The following is a 22,328-nucleotide window of genomic DNA, read 5'->3' on the forward strand; positions in this document are numbered from 1 at the left end:
CGTCTTAGTAGGAAGCGTCTGAAGTGACATATCTGAACAGTACCTGGAAAACTTCCAGGCAGGAGGTAAGAGATTATGGACATTTTTTCAAATTTTTTTTTTTTTTTTAAGAAGTTGAGGCTGCCTGGGAAAGGCTACAGAACCAACAGGAAAAACTCAACAGTTCTTGATTAAAATTATTTCAACTTGGCCCACGATTACTCAAAATCCTTTGAGATGTGAAAGTGTCAAGATAGAAAAGACTGATGTAAGTAGCTTAGACTGTTCAAATTGGACTTCAACCCTCTTCCATTATTTATCTAATAGTACATATCACCTGTTTCTATACATTTGCTTAAGAGAATCTGGCACTCGGTTTTCTAATCCCAAGATTTGAGTTTCTGCACTGATCTGAGCATCCCAGTTTGAGTAGGTATGAGTTGAGCTATGCATTTCTGTGCCTAACAATGACTCAGAGCAGCTGTGGTTCTTTCGATAAAGAGAGCAATGCTGTGGCATTACTCTGCGTCGATCTTGAACCAGATCTATGAAAAAATGCCAGTAGGCTGTCCTCCACCCATTTACATAGCAGAGTAGCACTCTGAATAAGTGCACAGGATTATTTCCTATAGCGTGGGTTGCTCTGGAGAGCGTGTGACATACCCAAACTCGGGGATCTGTCAAGTACCTGTTTCTGTTTGTCTAAGCAGCAAGGGATTGAGTCCCAGTGAGGCTGTTGTGAGATGGAACACAAACCACCGTTTGTTAAAGTGCAGACTGAGAACTGAGTAGATGCTGATTAAGGAAAGTCAAAGCATCAATACCTTTTTATTTTCATCTAGATTCTTCCAAAATTGGAAGTCTGTAGGTCTGTAACTTAGAGTAGATGACAGAAGTAGCTAACCAAGTAGTTCAAACCTTTCCTCTTAAAACAATTCAGAGCTCTGATGCCTGAATACTACTTCAGTTGTCTGCTTCCTTGTCATCACCCTTGGATTTAGCTGTGGGATAACTCTCATGCTACTTCATAAAGCAGAAAATATGGGCATAAAATTTAGCTTTGAAAGTGCATATAGTAAATGTAAGTTCACGCACTGAATTGTCAGATGCCGCTCTAAACTTCTGCTATAAGCAAAAGACGTCCAAAAGCGTCCTGTGCAAATCAACTGCTGTAACAAAAAATACTGTTTCACTGGAGAGTACTTCAGCATTTTGATGTAACATTAATTGTTTTCTATCCTCCCTCTCTTCAGTTACTTTTGCAGCAGTCTCGTTCGTGTCTTAGCTATACCATCTACCTTCTCTACTAGGATCATGCTGAAGATACAAAACTTCATAGCCTTAAATCAGCACTTGATCCCGCGCTACTTTCCTTTGTACAGTAAGGCAAATTCTCTAAAACCCAAGCAGGATGTATGGACTGATTTACATCCTGTAAAGATGGCGTGGGTAGAAGGAGCGTGCTTGATTATTTCACGAGTATTAATGCTTGCTTGCTCGTACAACAAGAAAGCATTGGATATATTGCAATGACAGCATTCTTCCTCAACTATTGCTTTATTTTTGCCATATGCCAACTGAAATAATGATGCAATTTTAGAAATGAGGCTCAGCAGTATGATGGACAGCTGCTGGCAGTTTATCTCCAGTGAGACTGCTGCTTAGGACTGCAATACAGGCAGTAGTTTCAGAGTTCAGAATACAGCAGGATTTGGCAATCGTGTTTTCTTCCTCTGTTAGTCTGTTTGACACAGCATTCGTTCTGTATAATGCTGTGGTTGGAGTGCTTTTCGGCCACATCCTTAACAAGGAGCAGAAAATTCCTGATATGTAATTGGCACATGCAAGATACTGTATCGTGCAATCGCTGAGTTTAAAATGTGGCTATTAAATTTAAACCTATCTACAAAAACCTAGACCACCTTAGATACACTATCAACAACTTGTGCTTTATGTTGGTAATGAATAGATGCAAGACACCATTTCCTACTTAGGGACTTCCCTTCAAAAGTCATTATATTCTCTTACTTTCAAAATCTTAAATATTTATACTGAAAGGCTATATAACATTAACACATAAAATTATTTATATCCAGACTTTCACCTGACCTTTCAGTTTTCTAGTATCGCTTACCTGGTAGCAAGTGTTAATCATTAGTGGTACATTTGACAGAACAGTGGACTGTAAAACCTTATTTGAGGCAAGATGCAGTAGTGTCTTTATTTAAACCACTGTTTTAGAATGACATTTATGAGTTCTCAGAGGGCTGCTACAGAGGGAATGTGTAACTGTAGCCATCCTAATGTCTTTCCTGGTGCAAGTTAAGAGAAAATACTAAATAACTTGCTTATAAGATCTATTCTTCAATGGTGAATAAGATATTCTTGCATAAAGACAAGTGGTATAGTTATAACTGATGAGTTTACTATCATGTTTCCAAAAAAAAAAAAACCAAACCCAAAACCAACATTCTGCTTAAAGATGTTACTTTTTTATGTACCTCTTTCTCTATAGTTTGTCCCTTAGTATTGGAAAGTTATTGCAGCTTACAAATGAGCTGGTAACACTTGGTCTTCATTCTGCTGGAAGAGATCTTCTTTCTCTTCACTGAAGTAATTACTTGACAACAATCTGCTGAAGAGATCACTGAAGTCTTCACCAGTTACGTGATTCCAGTCTTTAAGTGTAACGTGTCATTCCTCTCAAGGAACACAGATAAAAAGTTTACTTTTCAAGACTAGAAAAGTCTGGTCCTCCTTTGCTGTAATTTCCAGAAATTTCTGCCCCGCTGAAGTCAAATCCAGGGTTCTGATGGAGGTAAGAGAAAAGTTTAATAGATAGATTATTCTTAATAAAAAGGTTTAAAAAAAAAAAAAAACAAAAACAAACAACAAAACAACAACAACAAAACAAAAAACAAACTCCAAACAACGCACACACAGAAGTCCCCAAACTGTTTGCATTCTAACAAGGCCATACAACAATCAACTTGTCAGCTGTTCCTCATGGCACGGAAATTCTTGGAAAATGCATCAACACATAAACCTTGAATTGTCATAGTTTGGTTGCCTACTGCTGAAGTAGCTTTGTGCTGCTGTTCTCAGTTTGGCAAGCAGTTGGATCTCCTAGTAAAGAACTATTAAGGAAAGTTTAAGAAAAATTTCTGGCTTCTGGTGTCCCTTGAAATTACTACTTGAAAATACAAGTACCTGCTGTGCTGGGTAACAAGTTTCATAAAAATGATGTTCTTTGTTGCAGTCCGTAGTGTGCTGATTCAGCTGTTAAGTAATAAGTTGTAATTCTGCAACTCTGCAGACTTGCATAGGAATAGTCGCGTGCTAAAGGTGTACTAAAACAATTTAAGGAATTTCAGTAAAAGGGCAAGGAAAATATTTTCCAGCTAACTATTCTGCATCACCTGATGTTATAAACAAACATATTCAATAGAGCTTGGTGTTAGAAGTTTGTTGTAAATATAGCTATGTCATAATTCTAGATAATAACAGAAATTGTGTGTAGCTTAACTGATGTGAAAAGTTGTTAGCATTATGCAACAAACCCTAAAACAGCAATACCCGCCCCCCAAACTCAGCTTAACTTTTCACAACACCTTCATCCAGGCTACAGACTGAGTAGCCTCTTGAAAGTACACCAATAAAGCTTCGTGAGCATTCCATATATGCTGAACTATACAGCACATGTTTCCACGGCACTGGACAGCAGAACAGTTTTGCTCAGCTTTCATGGCCGTAACCTCTGTGTGCACACACAAAATATAAGGAGTAATTGCGGTGTTTCACTTGCCTCTCTCTGGAATCGCTCCAGGGTAAGCTTCCTTTGCATCTGGTCCTGTACCCAGGGATCAGCAGCATACTCATTTTCTAACAGAGACGTCCAGCAATTTCCAGCATCTCGATTTGTCTTCATCAGAACGATTCGTATCAGCTTCCTGTCTTCTGTTGAATGAAAACAGGCGCACAAAACAACCATTAAACGCGGTCCTATGTGCTAGTCTTTTTTGCTGTTTTGGTGAATTCACCATTAACAAGCGCAGGATTTTTTTGGTGAAGTCATTTACATTCTTAATGCCAATGCCAACAGGGTTATTGATAAATAAATAGACGTTAACAAGAACCAGAAAGGCTGAAGCAAAGATAGCCTATACAGCCACCTCTGTAAAATGCTGACGTTGTTTTAAAGGATGGAAACACAGTTCATAAGTACTTCTGTTACAAACATAAACTAACCTTTCAGAGAGGTTCACAACAGAGAAAATTTTTAATCTATTACTACATATACAGCTCAGCTAAAGCAATAAGGAGGGATGCGAGGTCAGGCTTTACAGAGAGTTATTACCAGCAAAAGCCAGAACTAAGTTTTAGCGACATATGGAGGTATAATCAAGTTATTTAAACACAGACAGTATGCCTATAGACAACATATTGGGAGTACATTTCAAAGTTAACAGGTAGGATGTTTAGTTCTACTTAATTGAATAAATACAGCATTATAAAGTGTATTTTGAAGATTATCTGCATACTGGAAAAGAGTAGACTTCACAATGTTTGTTTACACTTTAATTTTCTTGTTTAAGTTACTAAATTATTCATCAATTTAGAATAAATATTGAATGGAAAACAAAATCCACCATAGCAAACCATTAAGTGAGAGGCACAGTCCACAAATATGATTGCCAAAACCCAAAATATTCTGAACGCTTTACAATATTTATGATCTAATGGTCAGAGAAGCTTTCTTTGCTCATTATCTGTAGGTACCTTAGTGTGACTTTTAGATCGCTTTTTGATTCTCTTGGACTGTAGGTTTTGTCACCCATCCCAAAAACATAATGCATAAGAGAAGGAGAAAAAACAAGAAAAGTAACACCGATGGAGAGGCACAGACCACATAACGGTACCAAAACTGTCTACCTTTAGCGAGGGTTTGCAAAAAGCTTCTCACTACAGGGAAGTGTCTGTAATCCACCGACTACCGCCTTCTCAAATACAGCATTTTCCCCTTAACCTTGATCTCTAGGGCTTTTGTACTGCCTCGGTTCCTTGGTCTGGCAATGATAACTGTCTTTTTTACAAAGCTATGTCCAGGGAAGTAATCTTTCCCATTAAAAAAGGGGGGTGAACTCTTCTGCAGTGCGATTTGAGAAGCTCCACTGCCCTCATCATGTCATTTCAGAGGTAGGTTATTACCTAACGTCCACGTTCCTTCATCAGTTACTGTAGAGTCAAAAAGTTTACCCTGCAAAAGACACGCACAACATTACAAAGGAGGAAAACGCGATCAGTGTCCAGCTCATAGTGAACTGTGAAGTTCTACTCCCAACCTACCTTCTTGTTTTCTAGTGAAAATGAATAGGAGGACCTGGCCCTATAAGTATAGACTTGCACAGAGACGATCAAAGAATTATTTTTTGTTACACAATGTTTTTTTTTTTTTAATGAGGCATTTAACACGATGAAAAGGCCCGTCGCTGTTCCGGTGTCACTGAACGGGGCTGTTTCCCAGGCGGGAATGCCGTTTCTAACAGACTTGCCAGGGAAACGCCAGCGTTTCTGCGCGGGTCGCGCGGGGCTACGGGGCGGCGTGAGACCCAGAGCTGTTCATCGCCGACGCGACAGCCAGCCTGCTCTGGATCTGCCGCCGGCTGTCGGCAGCCGCCGAGGCCGGGCACTCAAGCGCCGCCCAAGTCACTAGGACAGGGGGCCGCGACGCCACGGCGATTTGCGCTCTTTATTTTCCCGACCGCCTGCAAAAGACGGCGCGGCTCGCGAACCCGTTTCTGGCGGGTGTCACCGCGAATCCACCCCGGTCCAGGGACCCCAGGAGGGAGCCGGGCGGCGCACGGCGGCAGCCGGCCCTGCCGCTCCCCGCGGAGCTCCCCGCGGCCACCGGACCCCGCGGCCCTCGCCGCCCGCCCCGCCGCGGCCCCCGGTACCTGCAGCACCTCCTGGCCGCGCACGGCGAGCGCGATGTGCCGGCTCTGCAGGCTGCAGCGCACGTCCCGGGCCCGCGTGCCCGGCGGCACCCGCACCTCGATGAACACCTCCTCCAGCGTCTGGTACCAGCGGCCCCAGGGCGTCCCGCAGGGCACCACCCCGCTCCGCTCCTCGAAAGGCGCCGACATGAGCGGCAGCGGCGACGGCGGCCCCGCGCCGCGCCGCGCCGCGCCGGACGGGACGGGACGGGAGCGGCCTGGCCGCCACTTCCCGCCCACCCCCAATCACGTCACCGGAACGGCGGCGCGCGTGCTCCGTGGCAGGGGCGCTGATTGGCTGAGCCAGCCCCGAACGCCAGGAGGTGATTGGCTGGCCGGGGCGCGCGGCGGTGGCCGTTGGTCCCTTTGAATGCTGAGGGGGCTGCGCGCTGCTGGGCCCCGTCCGCCGCCATGGCCTTCAGCAGGGCGCCGCTCCGCCGCTTCAACGACAGCTCCGGTACGTGCGCGGCGGGGAGGGAGCGCGGGGGGGAACGGCCGCCGGCCTGCCGCTGCCTCAGCGCTCCCCCGGCCCTCTGCCGGCGCTCCCCCCGTGAGGGGAGTTGCCTGTAGGCCCTCTCGTCCGAGCGCTCGTACGGCTCTCCTGAGGGAAAAAGTTCCGACTTCAGGTCGGATCCTGGTCGCAGCTAAACGGCTACTAAACGTAGCACTGAACGTATATATGCGTAGTAAATAAAACAGCGACAATCCGGGATTTGGGAGCCTTCTGATGTCGTGATACAAAACTACGAGAGAAACGCACAGAACTAGTCACGACTGAAGCTCCCGAGAGCGCTTTCTGGTGTAGAAGTTTCTCACCGAGAGTTTTTGCCTGTCGCTGAATGTCGCTCTGCTGCCGTCGCCTGCTCTCGTACTAAATGAAGTTGCTCTCGTTTGCAGAAAGCTGAAGCAAATAGATAAGCACTTAGTGGGCTTGAGACCCTCTGACTATAGCGATAATTGTACGGAGAGTTTGTAGCCGTCTTGGTGTTGTCTGCGGTTTCCCTTAAAATGTTTAATTTAAAAAAAAAAAAAAATTAAAAAAAGTTTTAGTAACTTAGTTCTTTGGAGGAAAAGTTTGGCATTCAATAACATCTAAGTAGTCTCTTCTAAACTGGAAGAAGAGGTTTGAAAACAAACAGTTAAGTTTGCTTTTTAGCCTTTTATTACTTTAGACTGGCTTTTCACCAATTAGCACTAAGATCCTCTAACCATTTGGGGGGGTATGGAAGTTCATGCACTGCTGTCACTAATAAGATGTCTTGCAATATTGTATATGTAAATCACAGTTTCTAATTTTGTTAGCGGTGTAATAATCGAAGCGGGTGTGCTGTACAGAGTCTTCTCGTTTATGTGGAGGGTGAGGAGAACTGAGACTCCAGTTGTTGTTGGTTGTTTGGTTTTGGTTTTTTTTTAAGTAGATTTAACTTAGATGTGTTACCAGCCTCAACTTGTTGAAGTTGAAAACCTGATCGTTTACCTTAATAGTTCTCTGCTGTTCTGAAAATCTAATTTCTAGTATGTACCCCACTGCAACGATCCCGTGATGTTAAATCTTCAGATGCACTGAAAAGTTTTCTCTCTTCTGAAACGTGTGAACGGGTTAGGAAACAGAAGAGTAAGTAGTCCTAAAAGTTGCACAGAACACGATGGCATAATATCTTTGAATGCTACAATTATTAGTGCTTACATGCTGTTACTGCTTCGTTCTTGTTTAGAAATCGTTTTCTGTTGCAGGGGCTCATTGCCTGCCCTCCAGCTCAAGGGAATAGCAGCTGTAAAAACATGTCTAACTGAATCTTCCAAAAATAGCTTTATATGTGACTTCTGCTAATCAGGGGGACCTCTGGAGATCAAATAAATGATTTAACTACTTTGTTAACCTTGTTTTAGTGATATTTCCATGGCTTTTTCAGATATAAAGCATCCCTCAGTTCAAAACTGACAGCATGGATCTGGATGGGGGGGCGGGAAACTTGGCAGAAGCTGAATTCTGAAAACGGACTGTGATCTGGTAGTCTCTCTCTAAGCTCTGTCAAGTGCCCAGATGACTCGTATTGAGCTGCCTGATTGTAATAAGAAAACAGCTGTGAAGGGGATAGTCTAATAATCAGGTGGCATTCTGTCTTTTGTAGAAAAAGCCAATTAACCTTGTCTAGTTTGGTTAAATTTTCCTCGCCGTGTGCATGCACACCCTCTTCCTTCACCATTCTTTTCTACAACCTTCTGCAGGTGAGACAAATCTGAACAGTGAGAAGAGTGCACCTACCCCTGTAACAGGAAGGAGACTCACATCTCTCGGATCAACAGTAAGACTCTCCTGTGGTGTCTGTAACACTCTTAAATTGCAGTTAAGGCTCACTGTGACTAGTTAAGTCATGTAGCCCCTTTGTACAATTACTATTAACCTCCCTGAGTAAACTATGAAGCGCGTTACTGTGCCTGTATTCCTTAGTAACTAAGAAGGAAAAATGAAATTGCAGCATCCGTGGGAACCACGTGGTAATGACTACAGAGTGGCTTGTGGTCTTTGGTGTTACAATGCTGGGGTTTTTTGCCTCTTGCTCACCATGTAATTATGGTGTGGCTGCTACTTTTTAAGAAGGGCGTGTTTCTGATTTCATATGAGCAGAAACAAAGAGGGGGCGATACTGTATATGCAGCTTCTCAGTGCAACGTGTGAGGATGTGGACTTGAAGATGCATAGCTTAACAAGTCAAAAAATGATAACCCTGACCTACTAATTTACTGTACTGATACTCATGATGTAGGATGAAATTCTGCAAACAAACCTGTGGTTAAGAGATTAAAGTGGTTTTTATTCAGTTTAGGGGATGCTAATGTCTCTTAATCTCCTTCCCATCACAATGGTTATGAGTTGTCCATTCAGAGTAATGCTTCTGAGAAAGTACAGTGGTAAAACCCATCCTCGCCTGATACTTGTCTGCCCTGTGTGTGGGAGAGAGATGTTTGCTTTTTATTTTCTGTGTGTGTATCTTCAATAGTATTGTCTGTATGAAGGCATCCACTCTTATATTTAACTGCATTGTTAAACTAGCATGCAGCTAGAGATCAGCTCAAATATTTCTAATACATCTGTTTTCAAAAGCCAGCTAATGGGACTCTGAAGCCTAAAAAAGATCTTATCCTTATGAAAGAGAAAAAGAAGCAGAAGACGCTGGAGAAGGAGGTATGAATACATTATATGAGTGCAATCCTGTGACATGTTTCCCACTTACCATAACAAAAAATACAAGCTGGTAAAATTAGCCTCTTTTGCATAACGTAGCATACAGGTAGTTTGCAGACAGCTCTGTGTAGAGCAGATGTTATCAAACGTTATGGTATGGAGAAAACACTGGGCCTGTTAATGGAATTACATAAATTCCCACCGAGTGTGAACAGCTATGCAGGTAATATCTAATACCAAGTCCGATGTTCTCTGCCCCAAAAAGGTTCTGTTTTATTTAACAACTGTTTGCTGAGATTTTTCCTTAATAATTCACATAATTTTAAAGATTAAGAGGCAGCTAGCTTGTCTTTACCAGTACACTTGTGTGTACTAACCTATGCCTCACGTGTCTCAAATGTCACATTCCGTCTTTCTGTTCCACAGCCAAAGAGGAGAGTTGGCTTCTACTGCAAGTTGAAGCTAAGACTGTTCTAACTGTGATGTGTAGTACTGGCTCAGTAGCATAAAATAAGTCAGCTGAAGTGCTAGGACTGCAAATCCGTGGTGTGTAATAACAGGGGATTGTTGTGATTCTGTTATCTCCTTTCCTGTGAATGACAAGAGTTGAAGATATATATTCCGAATGAAAATCGATACAGTTTGGATACTTGGCCTCTGCAAGAAAACAATAGGCATAGACTAATGATGTTATTTAAGAAGAATAATAGTAGGAAATAAAAAATACCTTTTTCGTTTTAGATTCGTGCATTAGTGAGAGAGCGTGGCGAGCAGGATAAAAAACTTCAGGCTCTGGATGAGGATTTTGTTAAGATTGAAGCAAAGCTGAGTGCTGCAGTTCAGGAGAAAACATCTCTTTTGGCAAACGTTGCGTGCCTAAAAAAACAGCTTCTGGAACTAACAAGAACCAATGAACTACTAAAGTCAAAGGTATTCAGACAAATAAGTGCTTTGACTTTGCTGTTATTCAGACAAAGAAGCAAAAGTTTGGTTTGACTTTGCTGTTATTAAGCTCCCTGGGCAAGAGGAAACTTTAGTTGCTGATCAGCATTTGTTTTCGAGTTCCCCGTGCCCCTTCATTGCCACAGGGATAGAGCGCGTCTGGTTTGGCATCTTGTGCGCCTCTGTCTAAAGGCAGAGTGAGCCTTGCTAACATCTGTCTCAAGGACGGGTGGAGATCAGTGTTGTGGTTGGGAGGGGGACGCTTTTAAAAGATTGTGTGAAGGGTAATTCATACGGAGGAGTGATGCTTACTGGTTTTACGTTCATCCCTAATAAGCTGTCTGAAGATGGTGTGCAGAAGAAAATGAGCAGCCTGTGCATGGAGTTAATGAAGCTCAGAAACAAGCGGGATGCTAAGGAAAAGGTATGACCATTTGGACTGCACAGGATAGTAATTCTGAGCTGTTCAGGAACAGACAATGAGGGGCTTAGAACTGTAGATCACGTTTTGTTTCTGTCCTCAACTAGGTAGATTCTTCTGTTTTCTGTAGAGTGAAAGCAGAGAAAGAAAGAAAGAAAGATCAAACAACGAATGTTCTTGATTTTTGCTGTTGATGTGCAGAGTAAATCTGAGTTCAAGTAAGGAAGCCTAGAAATACCTCTGTTACAATACCAATCTGTTGGTCAGACTATTAATGTCTTTGAAAGCCAGCGGTCCTAGGTATAGTTTGAAGCTCTTGTGCTTGTTTGTGTTTTTTGGGGCGTGGTGGTGGTGGTTGTTTTAACAAATGGCTAATATCTTACAGAGGGATACTTTGAATCACTTTTAGCATAGTAGCAAGCACTATCATTAAATTGTAGTTATTAATTAATTTGTTTACCACTGTCTCTTAGACAATGGATTTTTTTTTTTTTTTTACTAAATCTCTTTTTGGTGGTAATATTTGTCTTTTTTTTTTTTTTTTTTTAAGACGGCACTTGCAAAGCAGGAAGATATGGAAATGAAGCTGCAGGAAGTGCAAAGGAATCTAGAGCATTCAAAAGGAAAAGTAGCACAGTTAGAAGAAAAACTGTAAGTAGTAAGGAAAGGAATTGACTTAGATGACGTTATATCATCTAGCTGTGCTTACAGGCTTATGCCTTACAGTAAGCATGTAGTTTGGGGAAAAACACAGGCCTTCTCCCTGCTGAGAAGGAACAGAAATTATTGGTATTTGTGACCTGGAATGAATTTGATGGAATGAAGTTTTAGGAACTTCTGTATTCTTACAAAATGAACATACACTAGAGGAACAGTATTGTGTTACCTAACCTTTTTCCAGTAGTGCAATTCACAAAGGGAGGAAATGATGATTTGTCTAGCTAATGCAGCTGTTCTAGCATTCTCGTGTGTGGCAGAATATGGCTCAGCATCTTTACTACAGATGAGACGAACATATGGCACAAGCATCAAAAGAGGGTAGAATCACCTCTTAGAGCCAGTACCAGTTTGTCAGCCAAACTGGATCATGAAAAGTATGTATTACTGCTAAGTCACGAGTCAGTGGTTTATTTCTATTTGCTTATCTGTAAACAAATAGCTTACAAATAGCTCTGAATTTGTTTAAATACATCCACTATGAAAACTTTCTGGTTTTAGGTCTGCTACTGAGAGAGAGAAAGTTGAAGAAAAGTCTGACACTGAAAAACTCTTGGAATATATCACAGAACTCAGGTAACAACAAATTGTTCTTGAGTTGGACTGGGTAAGTTAACAGGCAGTAAAACTAAGCCTCATTTATGACTGGTGAAGTAGAACCTTGGCAACAATTCTGTTTAACAGTAATAAAATAGGGGGGGAAAAGAAATCCAAATTTTTTTCACACAATGGAAAGGAGTTGTAAGATATTATTTTAATTGTCTTTCTAAATGTTTTTGTGCTTTTCTGGGCTAAGCAATACTGTGGGAAGGTTTTGTATCAGGGTCCTGAAATCATGTATTTAGCCTGAGTTATTCGTACGTGAATCAAGCTAAATCCTTTTCCTCTAATGTACTGGCAGTAATGTCTTCTAGCCCTTGCTTGTAAAACAGTGTACAGTGGGGCAAAAAAATCCCTCAATCTTGGCTTCCGGTGAACTTGACAATACTCCAATTTGCATTTAAGAGTTGTGATGAATTATGTACGTTTGAGTGTCAGTCAGATTCTAAAAACTACTAATCCAGTGCTTTGTAACCACTTGAAAATCTAACCAGGCTTCACAGTAATGCGTCCCTAGCTCAGAGCATGGTGAAAATACAGAAGTATTTAAATTTAACTAGTTCACTCTTCATGCCCCCTGCCACTGTCAATTTACTCATTAAGAGAGTCCTCATTAACTGGCTATATAATCTTAAGAGTCTGCTTATTCTTGTAAAATTTGATTTATTGATGCGTACGCTTTTCTGTCAAGTCAACTTTGTAAAAAAAAAAAATAAATAAATAAATGGATGTAGCAGTCATCTGTGAATCAATTATAGCAACTAATTCTGTTTTAATCGAACCTTTATATTTTATTTGTGTGAGTGTATAAGTTTATTTTAAAACAGAACATCAGTGTTGAAATAAATTGCTTTTAATTTTACTTAACCTGTCTTAATGTGCAAAAGCTTGTGTCTGGGAAAGTAGGTGAAGGCAGTTTTCCTGTTGGAAACCAACAATCCTAAGCATTTTGCCTTTGTGCTGAAGTGTAAGCTTACAAACAAAACTCAGTGGTAACAAATACTTGAATTTTCTCCTACAGCAGCGTTGCAGAAACAGTTGAGAAATACAAACTAGACGTTGCCCAGATGGAGGAGATGCTGATTAAGAAAGACCAAGATATTGGGATCCTGAGGGATACCCTCAAAACAAAAGAGGAAGAATCATTTAAACTGATAAAAGAACTTAACGAAAGGTGTCAGTTGCTTCAACAAGAAAAAGGTAATTGTTAGTGCTTGTATGCTGCTGACATATGTGGGATCACTGACATGGATGAAAGCATCTCCAATAGGTTTGCTCTGAAATGGCAATTCAGACTGGTTTGTTCCAAATGAAAAGTCCTGTCTCTGAGCTCCAGTTGAAAACAGCTAGGCATATTTCTAACAATATGGAAACTACCTTGAATCTGACATCTGGTAAGTCTAAATTTGTGTTTCCACGGAGGGTTACGAAGGTAGATGCCATAGAAATGAAAATTGTAGGAATGGCTTTAGTCTGAAAGCTGAACACAAATGTTCAGCTTCCTTACTCTTCATTGAGAAGCTGTACGGTATTGTCTCAATCCACTGTTAGCAGCTTGTGCACAAGTTCATTGAGGTCTTGGGAATGTGTCCAGGAATCCTCCTTCCCCTCTTTGCCCCACTCTCCCCAAATCCAGCCGCTCTGCAGGCTGAGACTGGTGCTCGGTTCTCTGTGTACCAGTTGGCTTGTATGTGTCAGTATTATGTGGGAGAAGCTTTGGGGAAATCATAAGTTGTTTTTCCCCAGCAATACTGCTGTTTTGGTGAAGGCTAATTGCTTGATCCAAAGATTCCTGCTGTTAAAATTATTTTTGAAGTGGCGTACTTTCAGCCAATTTTGAGGAGCTTCCAGGTGGGTTAAAGATGTGGCTTGTGGTTTGGTTTTGGGTGTGGTGTTTTTTTCCTCCTCCCTTTTCCCCCCCTTGCCTAACTAACTTTAAAGCTGGAATGGAAGTACTATGAAGGATAGATGTTGTAGTTCTTTGAAGACAGAAAAGGAACTTTGTGTTATATTGACAATTCCTCTGTGCAGAGAAAGAGCTGTCTGAGAGCAGAGGAGAATTCCTGAGTATGAATGCTGAGATAGAAGACCTGAAAAAAAAACTTGGTTTAGGAGAACAAGAACACCAAAAACTGCTTCAGAAACATGAGGAGATGGTGTCTCAGCTGCAGCAAGAGAAGGTAAATACAGACTATAAATTGGTCTAAAAGCAGACTCTAATCCCAATGCCTGGCACTAAAGGTTCTGATTTTGGTTACACATGAGATTAGACCATTAATAACACCGCAATCTGTGGAACATACAAGTGGGTGCTGGCAAGCAGAAACTGTGTGTGGTCCGATATCTGTAAGAATCATAGCTGCTATGACGGGTGCTTTGGTTCTTCCTGTAGATTTGACCTTATCCTTGTGCTTTAAAGTCTGAACACTGCAAATTAGTCTTAATATCCAGAAAAGTACTGGTAGCTTTAAAATCTGTGATACTCTGGCATGCAGGAGTCATCCGCATCAATGCAGCAGAAGTTACTGGAGTTGCAAGCTGAGGTAACAAGTGAGAGACACCTTCTTCAAGAAGAGCTGAATGATACAATGAAGGAGCTGAATAAATTACATGCTAAGGAGAAGAAAGCTGGGAAGTTGGTGAAGCGCTTGGAACAAGAAATAGAATCTAAAGCTCTTGAACTTGCACAGATGGAAGTAAAGCTGAAAGGGTTTGTGAAATAAACTTTCTGTTTCTAAAGCTTTGAAAGGAAAAGTGTTAAATCAGTAGCATAAACAAAGCTTCTGAGCCTAATTCGGGTTTTAAAGAGATCTGAGCAGATCTCAATTTATTTCTTGCTGGTTGTTGATAATTGATAGTGATTAGACCTAATCCAGCTGAGTGACTTGAATCAGTTTTTATGTTGTCTTAAAACTCTTTAATTAGCGTGCTGAGCCTTGCTTGAAATGCCAGTACTGTAGTAATAAGACATTGCTGTGAAGGGGAAGCTACCTGCATGTCGTATTGGATGTTCCTGCCCTGGAGAGGGCAGTGACTAGGAAAGATTTTTCAAGCAAGTTGTTTCTTCCTTTCACGTATTGGAAGTTTACTATTAGGTGTTCAATCTATTCTATAGCGATCTTGGAAAATAAGGGGAGGGGGAAATGCTTAGTTAAATCTGCTGTGAGGATTGTGCTTTAATACGTGAGAAGTTGTGGCAGAGAAGTTACTGGTTTGGCACAATTAATTTATTGCTGCCACTGCAAGCCTTCTGTAACTGATACCAGCGTTTGGTAATGTGTTCAGACATACTTATGTCCAGCGTGGAACGCTTAATTTTTATTTCAGGAAGAATGCTGAGTTGGAGCAAATCACTGAAATGCACAGCAATGCTGTCTTGCAAATCCAAGAGGAGCATAGCAATACGTTGTGTAAGCTTGGAAAGACTGTTGCTGAGTTTGAAAGGTATCTAAGTTTCATTAAGATCTATGACTGGGATTATCTCTCAGATTACAACAAAATATGCTGTTTATTCATGTGCCTTGGTACTTAAGGCTGTGCGTGAGCGTTGGTACAGTGTTAGAGCAGAGGATTTTGTGGTGGAGTTTTTGATGGCATGAAGAGATCCATTTATTCCTTTTGAGTACTAGCCAAGTGTAATGATGACGTACTCGGCATCCAGTTCAGGAAACTGGATGTTTCTTCTTCCAAAGTGTAACCAATTAGAATACTCAAGTGCTCTTGAACCTCAATGAGAGTTGTAACTAGTGACGGTGTTCTCTTTGCACTAAAATCTCTTGCAAAAAGACTTCTGGTTTAGGCTCAAAACTTGCTCTGAATCGAGATCATTTTCCTACAGTTCTTGCAGATCTTTCCTCTCAAAATATTCAGGTTGTGGAAGTATGTAAAAACTGATGCTGTTGTTGCTAAGTATGGAGGCGCCCATGAAGGAGCTAGTGGGATACTTGCCAACACAAGCTGCAGATCGTGGGTCTTTTGGTGTTTAAAATAACCTTCAGATATAGTAGGTCTTTTGTTTTAAAATATCTACCAGAATGTGAAAATATCTGTATCGCAGAATTACTCATAGCGTTACTGCTTATGGCTTTATAGAATTTTTTTTTTCTTTTAACTTTGGATTTATCAGTGCCAGAACACTGCCATATCCCCAGATTATAAAGTCTCGTATACTTGTTAGCGTGAGCTTGTATTGCTTTTGTAAGGCCTGAACATGTCAATCTGTATTTTGTTTAAAGTAACAAGATTTTTCTTATTTGCATTGGAATACCAGCTACAAGAAGACAATAGCTGAAGAAATACGCAGTCTTAAACTGGAGAACACCTCTCTGCAAGAAGAAGTTGCCAACCTAAAAAAAATAGGCCAAGATAATCTACAGCTGCTTCAGGAAGCAGAATACACTAAAAACAAAGAAAAAGAAGAATGTGCAAGGTACGAGACAGACAAACTTTTCCTTAAGCTAAAGAATGCCAACTAAAGCTTGCCTTCTTAACTAGAACTTAACATGGTGCTCTACCAAATAAAATCAGTATTTGGTGTAAGCTTAAGTTTCTTCCTTTTCCCAGTACAGAGAGTTGGAAATACTGACACACAAAATTCATTAAGTTTATATGCATTAGAAAATCGGTCTGTTCAGTCAGTTGCTTTGACTTTTCCCTTTATGTGGAACATACAGGAAAAGGAAAATACTTAAGTGAAATATATTGGGATATTGTGTTTATCAGAAATACCAGTTACAGTGACTGCTCCACAGATAAGATCTGCAGGGGCAGACAGACAAATACTTAATGCAGAGCTCACCCTTTGCCACTCTGAATAATGTGCCACCTCAAATTCTGCTCACAGGCAGGTGCCAGTTAACCATCCGTGAATTACCCCACTGCAGTGAGGTAAACAAAGGTCCTCTCTCTGCCTAGCACGAAGCTCCACAGTGCAGCTGATGAGTAGGAACACCCAAGAAGTTGTCTTGGGCCACCAGCTGAGGACATGTTTCTCTGTCTAACAGCAGCTTAGTGGTGTATGTTCTCCTTCCAGCTCACTGTGCAGAGCGTGAGAAGGTCCCTTGCTCTGGGCAAGTACCTGACTGTTCGGGGAAGTGGGGGAGTTGGGTCTTAAAAGGTCCCAGTGAACAATCGCCTGCGTTGGGCAGCTGTGGTAGCTGCTGGTACGTGAGCCGCGTTACGGAACATATTGTGTATGTGCTGGAGGATTTCCTTCCCCACTTTGAGTGTAGTTCCTAGCTAGCTTCTGAAGTTGAAGCTGGATTTAAGTCAACAACAACGCTCTAATCTTTTTAACTCTTGCATGTGGATAAATTACTTAACTGCATTAAAATGCTGTTTTGGCCAAACTGAACTGGGCATTTCTGATCTGCCCAACTTTATCTCTTTGATTTATAAAATACCTCTGTAAAGTTTTGTAATGCTTCTGCTCTCTTGTTCACCCATAGGCAGTATATTAAGATTGTCCAAAGGACAACCCCAGCTTATTTTAACCTGCACTGCTTTGGTGTTGGCAACCAATGTTGCCCTTTCTTTCCTTCCCACCTCCTTAATATTGCCTCTAGTTGCCACTGGAGCTGGTAAAAGAAAGGCAGCTGAAGAGTCGTGTCCTGTTTGACTTGCTGGCCGAGTGTGGCGGGGAAGGGCTTCTTGGTCTGCACCTAGCTGATGCCTCAACTGGCTGAGGCTGGAGAGGGAAGGCGGTGCTTTAGGGGTAGGGTGTCTGAACCCTGGAGTACACCCACACTGAACACTCTTGACTGGTTTCTGCTTGAGCAAACCTCTGCCTGTGAAGCCTAACTACTAAAGTATCTTCCACTAAAAGCTGCTGGCATTCAACAGTCATAAATAAAAAGCATATGATCTCGCCTTGCTTCCAAAGCTCTGCTTGCTTCCTCGTGGGAGACATCAAAAATATTGTACATCTTGAACTTGATTGCTTTCTGTATTGTTCTTCTCCTGTAGCACTGTTTGTGCAAACCTTTGTTTCAGTTCTTCTACTAACAGCTTTGTCTATCATGGTTACTTTTGTTTTCAGATTTAGAGTAAAAAAAAAAAATTAAGGGCTAATTAATAATGGATTATATCTTCCTCAGGTTGCTTTTACAAGTCCAGACAAAGCTTGCACTAAAAGAAGCAGAAACAGAGAGAACAAAAGAGTCTTGCCTTGCACAAATGACTGAACTTCAGGAGAAACTGAAAGAGCAAACTGAAGATCTGAAAAGAAAACTCGAAGTGGAAAGATCAAGGTGACTTTTCTCAGAGTAAACCTGCACGTTAACCGCATCGGCGTTTTAGTGTGAAGAAGTGCTGAGAGCTAACAGTGAACACAATGAAACACTGCTTCTTGCTTTTTAGGAAAACCGTGAATGAAGATGTGACCTCCAGCTTAAAAGAAGAGATAAAGACCTGGCGTAATCTATATGAAGATTTACATAACAAAACTAAGCCTTTTCAGGTGCGTTTTGAACTAGATATTTATTAGCATCTGTTGGCTTAAGACGTGTGCAGTTGACTCAAGTTCTGCTCTTTAGAAGTAAACGTGCTATTTCCCATTCTAAGGCATTTATCCTGCGATGGTTTCCTAAGCTGCAGCTATTGCCCTTCCCAAACCAATCTGTCTTTGCAGATTTCAGTTCAGTAAAAAGCTATGTTTAATTTAAGCATTGCTAAAAGATTCAGTATGTATTTCAGCAACAACTAGATGCGTTTGAAGCAGAGAAGAACGCGCTCTTAAATGAGCACGGTGCAGCCCAAGAAGAACTGAATAAACTGAGTGATGCGTATGCTAAACTACTTGGCCACCAGAACCAGAAGCAAAAAATCAAGCATGTTATGAAGTTGAAGGAAGAGAATAGTCACCTGAAGCAGGTTTGTAAAATGAAAAGTTAGAAATCTGTAAGTTGTTCATTTGCACGATTCCTTTATTTGTTGCTCTACGTATTTATGGACTAATCCTGCAAACTTCTTGCAGAGCATTCAAGAACCATAGAAAGCAAGAGCTAGATTAGAATGAACCACTGGCCTCCAGAAGCACCAAGAGTCTGTTTTAGTTTCGACTGAATATACGATGTACAGAGGGATCACCAGTGCCAATAACTACCCCTGCTCTCAGCTTGGTTGTTTTTTGTTACCTCTTTTGGAGGTTCTAGGCTTACTAAACTATCTGCTGAAAGCAACACCTGAACGTTTCAGGCTATCGTACTGCTTAGTGGTGTTAGACAGCAATTATACAGCGGTGCTGGCTCCTCTACAGCTTTATGTTTGGTTTTGGTTTGGTTTGGTTTTTAATGCCACCAGTAATTGTGTATGTGTGTTTGCACTTAGCAGTAGTCAAAAGGGCTGCTTCGGTAAATGATGAAGCAGGCTTTTCTCCTGTTCTTAATCTAACTTCCAAGTATTATGTCGTCTTTAGGATGTCTCAAAACTGCGTGCGTTGCTAGCAAAAGAAAAGCAAACCAACAGAGATCTTCAGGAGCAACTACATGCAATTCAGGGCATTAGGCGTTTTGATCCTTCCAAAGCTTTCCAACATGACAGCAAGGAAAACATTCCTCCAAAAACTCCTTTTAAAGAAGGTAAGCTTAGATATTGATGTAACCATGTCCTTGTACCTCTTAAACTTAACCGAAGAAGGCATGACGGTCTTGCATGGTCTGCTGCATTTGGGGAAGGAAGGAGAGCGGCATCGCTTGTGCTTCACAGCAGATGCTGGAAGGCTGCATCAACGGGGCACTTCCAGCGTACGGTTCGTTGCTGTGCTTTCCAGCCCGGTTTCCTACAACCTGACCCGAGCGGGTGGCCTGCCAGGCGCCTTTGGGGGGGAAGAAGGAGGAGTGGGTTACAGAGGATCAGCTGCCTCACGTGATCCCATAAGCCGTGAACTTGGCTTTGCTACCGCGCATCGCCTACGATTTCCCTTCCGTCACAGCTTGCGCCTTACAGCTGGTGAGGTGGCGGTGGCTGCTGCGCGGGTGGTAGGGGTAACGGTGGCGCAGCCAGAGGTCCGAGCCCGCATTCTTTCGCTGCTCCCTGGCGGGACCTTACGCTGCTGTGGGCGTGAAGGTAGGATGCAAAAGGCCTGCAGATGAACGTGGAGCAGAGCGAAAGGTGGCAAGAGCAGAGGGGTGTGCGAAGGGAGCAGCGTAGGAGAGCGCGTGGGAGGGTGTCGATCTCCACCAGACCTTCCTTTTACAGCGTGTTCCGGGGTCGGAAACTCTGGCTTGCCTGGTTTGGGGAGAGTAGCGTCTGCCTTCCCCTGGCAGACAAATAATTACTCGATGTGGTGGGAGTATAGTGAAAAACCCAAACTTAGTAATGTTTTTCCTTTGCAGGTAATAAAAACAAAATTTAGTCTCTTCTTGGTATTAAGAAAAATATCATAAATCGCCAATAAAGTCATGTACAACAGAAGACTTCAACAGACTACTCGTTCAAGGTGAACTTAGATGCTGTATATAATACACATTAGAGTACTAGAGAAAGGGCCTAAATGCTGTATTTTTTGAAAACCTGTGCCTGGTCATGCTCTTACTGAGAAGCCATAGGTGAGGGTGTGTTCCAGACTCCTGGTAACATCGTTGCACCTTGAACTCCACAAGTGTTCACTGTTTCACTTTGTTTGTACCCTGAAGCTGCTTAGTTTGTTTTCGACAGAGCAGCTTGAATTGAGAAACAGTGAATAAGCACTGGAGAATAAGGATGACAAATGAAATCTGATTTCATGAAAGATGGCTTTTTGCATCTATCTCATGTTTAAAATTTTATGTTAAATTCCTTCTGCTATTTATGGTCGTTTCAGCACCAATGGCAGGAATGCTGCCAGGAGACCTTTTTTCCTCTGTGGCCTACATAATATAGAACCAAAGTAGAAAACTGGACTGTACAGTTAGTTTTTATATTCTTAATGGGGTCTGTATTCAGGACATGCTAATTTAAACCCTGGGGCTGGGTATTGCAGCTGTTGATCCTTCAGAAGAGGATTTTCAGGTCAAACTCAAATTGACTGCACTTCCCTGCACGTTTGCATGCTGGCTAAGATTAGTGTCTGACGAGAAGTGTCCGTTTTGCGAACGCTGTGCTTGCTGGCCTCTGGAACTGTTCTCACATCTTGGTGGGCAGCCGTTGTAACTGATCAGCGCTGGGTGGAGGGGAAGAACGCCAGCGCTTGCCTGCGCTGGGCGGGAGGATAGCCGCTGTGCATGCACGCATTGTGCAGACTTGAATTTTGGCAAGGTGGGAAGAATCTGTTTAACTGCATCTAAAATGAAGAAGGTTTTAGCACAATAAACATTTTAAATTAAATAGTTTGTTTATTTCCTTTACAAACCAGGGATAGAAACCAAAATCAAATCACCTGGGTGGAACTGACATAGTGTTCTTTGCTCTACTCTAAAAGCTTCATAACGAAGCCCAGTGTCGGTCTTGCCTCAAAGACGACGTTTTCTCTAGCCTTACAGAAGAAATTATTTAAGCCGAACTGTACAATAGATACAGCCTGCAATTCCCTTATCCTCTCATTTCCTGTGAATTTCTCTTAATGCAAAAGCAAATACTGGAACCGAAGTGAAAGGTGGAACTCTGTGTTCTTGTTATGGGACCTGCTAATAGCCTGCATGTGGGTGCTGGAGGCAGACAGCGCGCACAGCGGAGCGTGTTGAATATATTGCTATTGTACTGACGTTACAAGCTTACAAAGACTTGATAGTGTGTAGGAAATGTGATACCGAAAATGCACGTTAAGTCCAAGGAAAGAAATTGCTACGTCTTGTCTGTTAACGTCATCTTTGTGTATTTGCTGGATTACTTGAACTTCTGACAATGTAGGATGAGGATTAACTTCAGGTTTAATGTGTTTATAAACTGTAAATGAGCCTGTTATTCCAAGAGAGATGAGGGCAAGTGAATGTTAACAGAGGGTTCCACAAAACTCAAAGGTGGAGGTGGGCACACTGAGCTAAGGTACGCTTTTAACTGAACCTCACTTTTGGTGTTCGACACGTCCTGCATCACATTACCAAGAGTTTGTTGAAGGGTGACAGTAGACAAAATGAAGCAAAATACTGCAGATATTGGGACTCTGCTTTTATGATGGCTACGTGCTTTTTTCATACAGCCTTAATTCTTAAAACTTTCTAGGTTTATTGGCAGTTTTACCTAGGTGTCATTTTAAATCCTTTTTACGCTATCAGGGCATGCGTATATTGACAAAAAGGATAGGGCAACTCTTGCAAATAACTATACTAGCCTTACCGCAACGGTGATTTTTGGTTTAGCTTTAAAATATAGATAAATAATGTAGAGCAGACTGAGGAGAGAAGTAAACAGTGGAACCAAAGGGGAGAGTTTGAGTGCTTTGTGTCAACTTCAATCTAAGTGGCTTTGTAGTTCCATGCACATAGGAAATGCGTATTAAAAACTGAAACCTTGACACTAGCAGCTCGACTGACTTAAGTGTTCGCTGCAGGAATCAATTACTTTGACGTTTTGG

The 22,328-nt window shown here is 41.8% G+C and overlaps 2 protein-coding genes across 3 annotated transcripts; one reads left to right on the forward strand and one right to left on the reverse strand.

Annotated features, from left to right (window-relative positions):
• Positions 1-13: 13 nt before the first annotated feature.
• NUDCD2 (NudC domain containing 2) lies at positions 14-6,201 on the reverse strand. Its single transcript, XM_082324364.1, has 4 exons — positions 5,934-6,201; positions 5,188-5,236; positions 3,785-3,936; positions 14-2,788 (listed from the first exon to the last, which is right to left on the reverse strand). The coding sequence occupies exons 1-4, from the start codon at positions 6,120-6,122 to the stop codon at positions 2,705-2,707; spliced, it is 474 nt and encodes a 157-aa protein (XP_082180490.1). The 5' UTR covers positions 6,123-6,201; the 3' UTR covers positions 14-2,704.
• Positions 6,202-6,327: 126 nt separating this feature from the next.
• On the forward strand, positions 6,328-20,939 carry HMMR (hyaluronan mediated motility receptor). 2 transcript variants are annotated; one of them, XM_082323792.1, is made up of 18 exons: positions 6,328-6,429; positions 7,489-7,587; positions 8,202-8,278; positions 9,079-9,159; positions 9,901-10,089; positions 10,439-10,525; positions 11,073-11,173; positions 11,741-11,815; positions 12,861-13,039; positions 13,871-14,019; positions 14,335-14,549; positions 15,167-15,283; positions 16,110-16,268; positions 17,935-18,087; positions 18,197-18,296; positions 18,533-18,709; positions 19,254-19,416; positions 20,173-20,939. In XM_082323792.1, exons 1-18 carry the CDS (start codon positions 6,384-6,386, stop codon positions 20,190-20,192), a joined length of 2,187 nt encoding a protein of 728 aa, XP_082179918.1. In that variant the 5' UTR covers positions 6,328-6,383; the 3' UTR covers positions 20,193-20,939. The 2 variants fall into 2 exon arrangements, with proteins under 2 accessions (XP_082179918.1, XP_082179919.1); XM_082323793.1 differs by lacking the exons at positions 6,328-6,429; positions 7,489-7,587 and having other exon boundaries at positions 9,083-9,159.
• Positions 20,940-22,328: the final 1,389 nt, after the last annotated feature.

Source organism: Platalea leucorodia (genome assembly GCF_965183815.1).
Source record: "Platalea leucorodia genome assembly, chromosome: 11".
Classification (NCBI taxonomy): domain Eukaryota; kingdom Metazoa; phylum Chordata; class Aves; order Pelecaniformes; family Threskiornithidae; genus Platalea; species Platalea leucorodia.

Bases quoted from the DNA above. Each gene is read 5' to 3' on its own strand.
- NUDCD2 (XM_082324364.1), bottom strand. From the start codon at position 6,122: ATGTCGGCGCCTTTCGAGGAGCGGAGCGGGGTGGTGCCCTGCGGGACG. The intron at 5,237-5,933 runs GTACCGGGGGCC...TGTCTTTTGCAG, and splicing joins GCGGCCAGGAGGTGCTGCAG to GGTAAACTTTTTGACTCTAC. The intron at 3,937-5,187 runs GTAATAACCTAC...TTCATTCAACAG, and splicing joins TGAAGGAACGTGGACGTTAG to AAGACAGGAAGCTGATACGA.
- HMMR (XM_082323792.1), top strand. From the start codon at position 6,384: ATGGCCTTCAGCAGGGCGCCGCTCCGCCGCTTCAACGACAGCTCCG. The intron at 8,279-9,078 runs GTAAGACTCTCC...TGTTTTCAAAAG, and splicing joins TCACATCTCTCGGATCAACA to CCAGCTAATGGGACTCTGAA. The intron at 11,816-12,860 runs GTAACAACAAAT...TTTCTCCTACAG, and splicing joins GAATATATCACAGAACTCAG to CAGCGTTGCAGAAACAGTTG.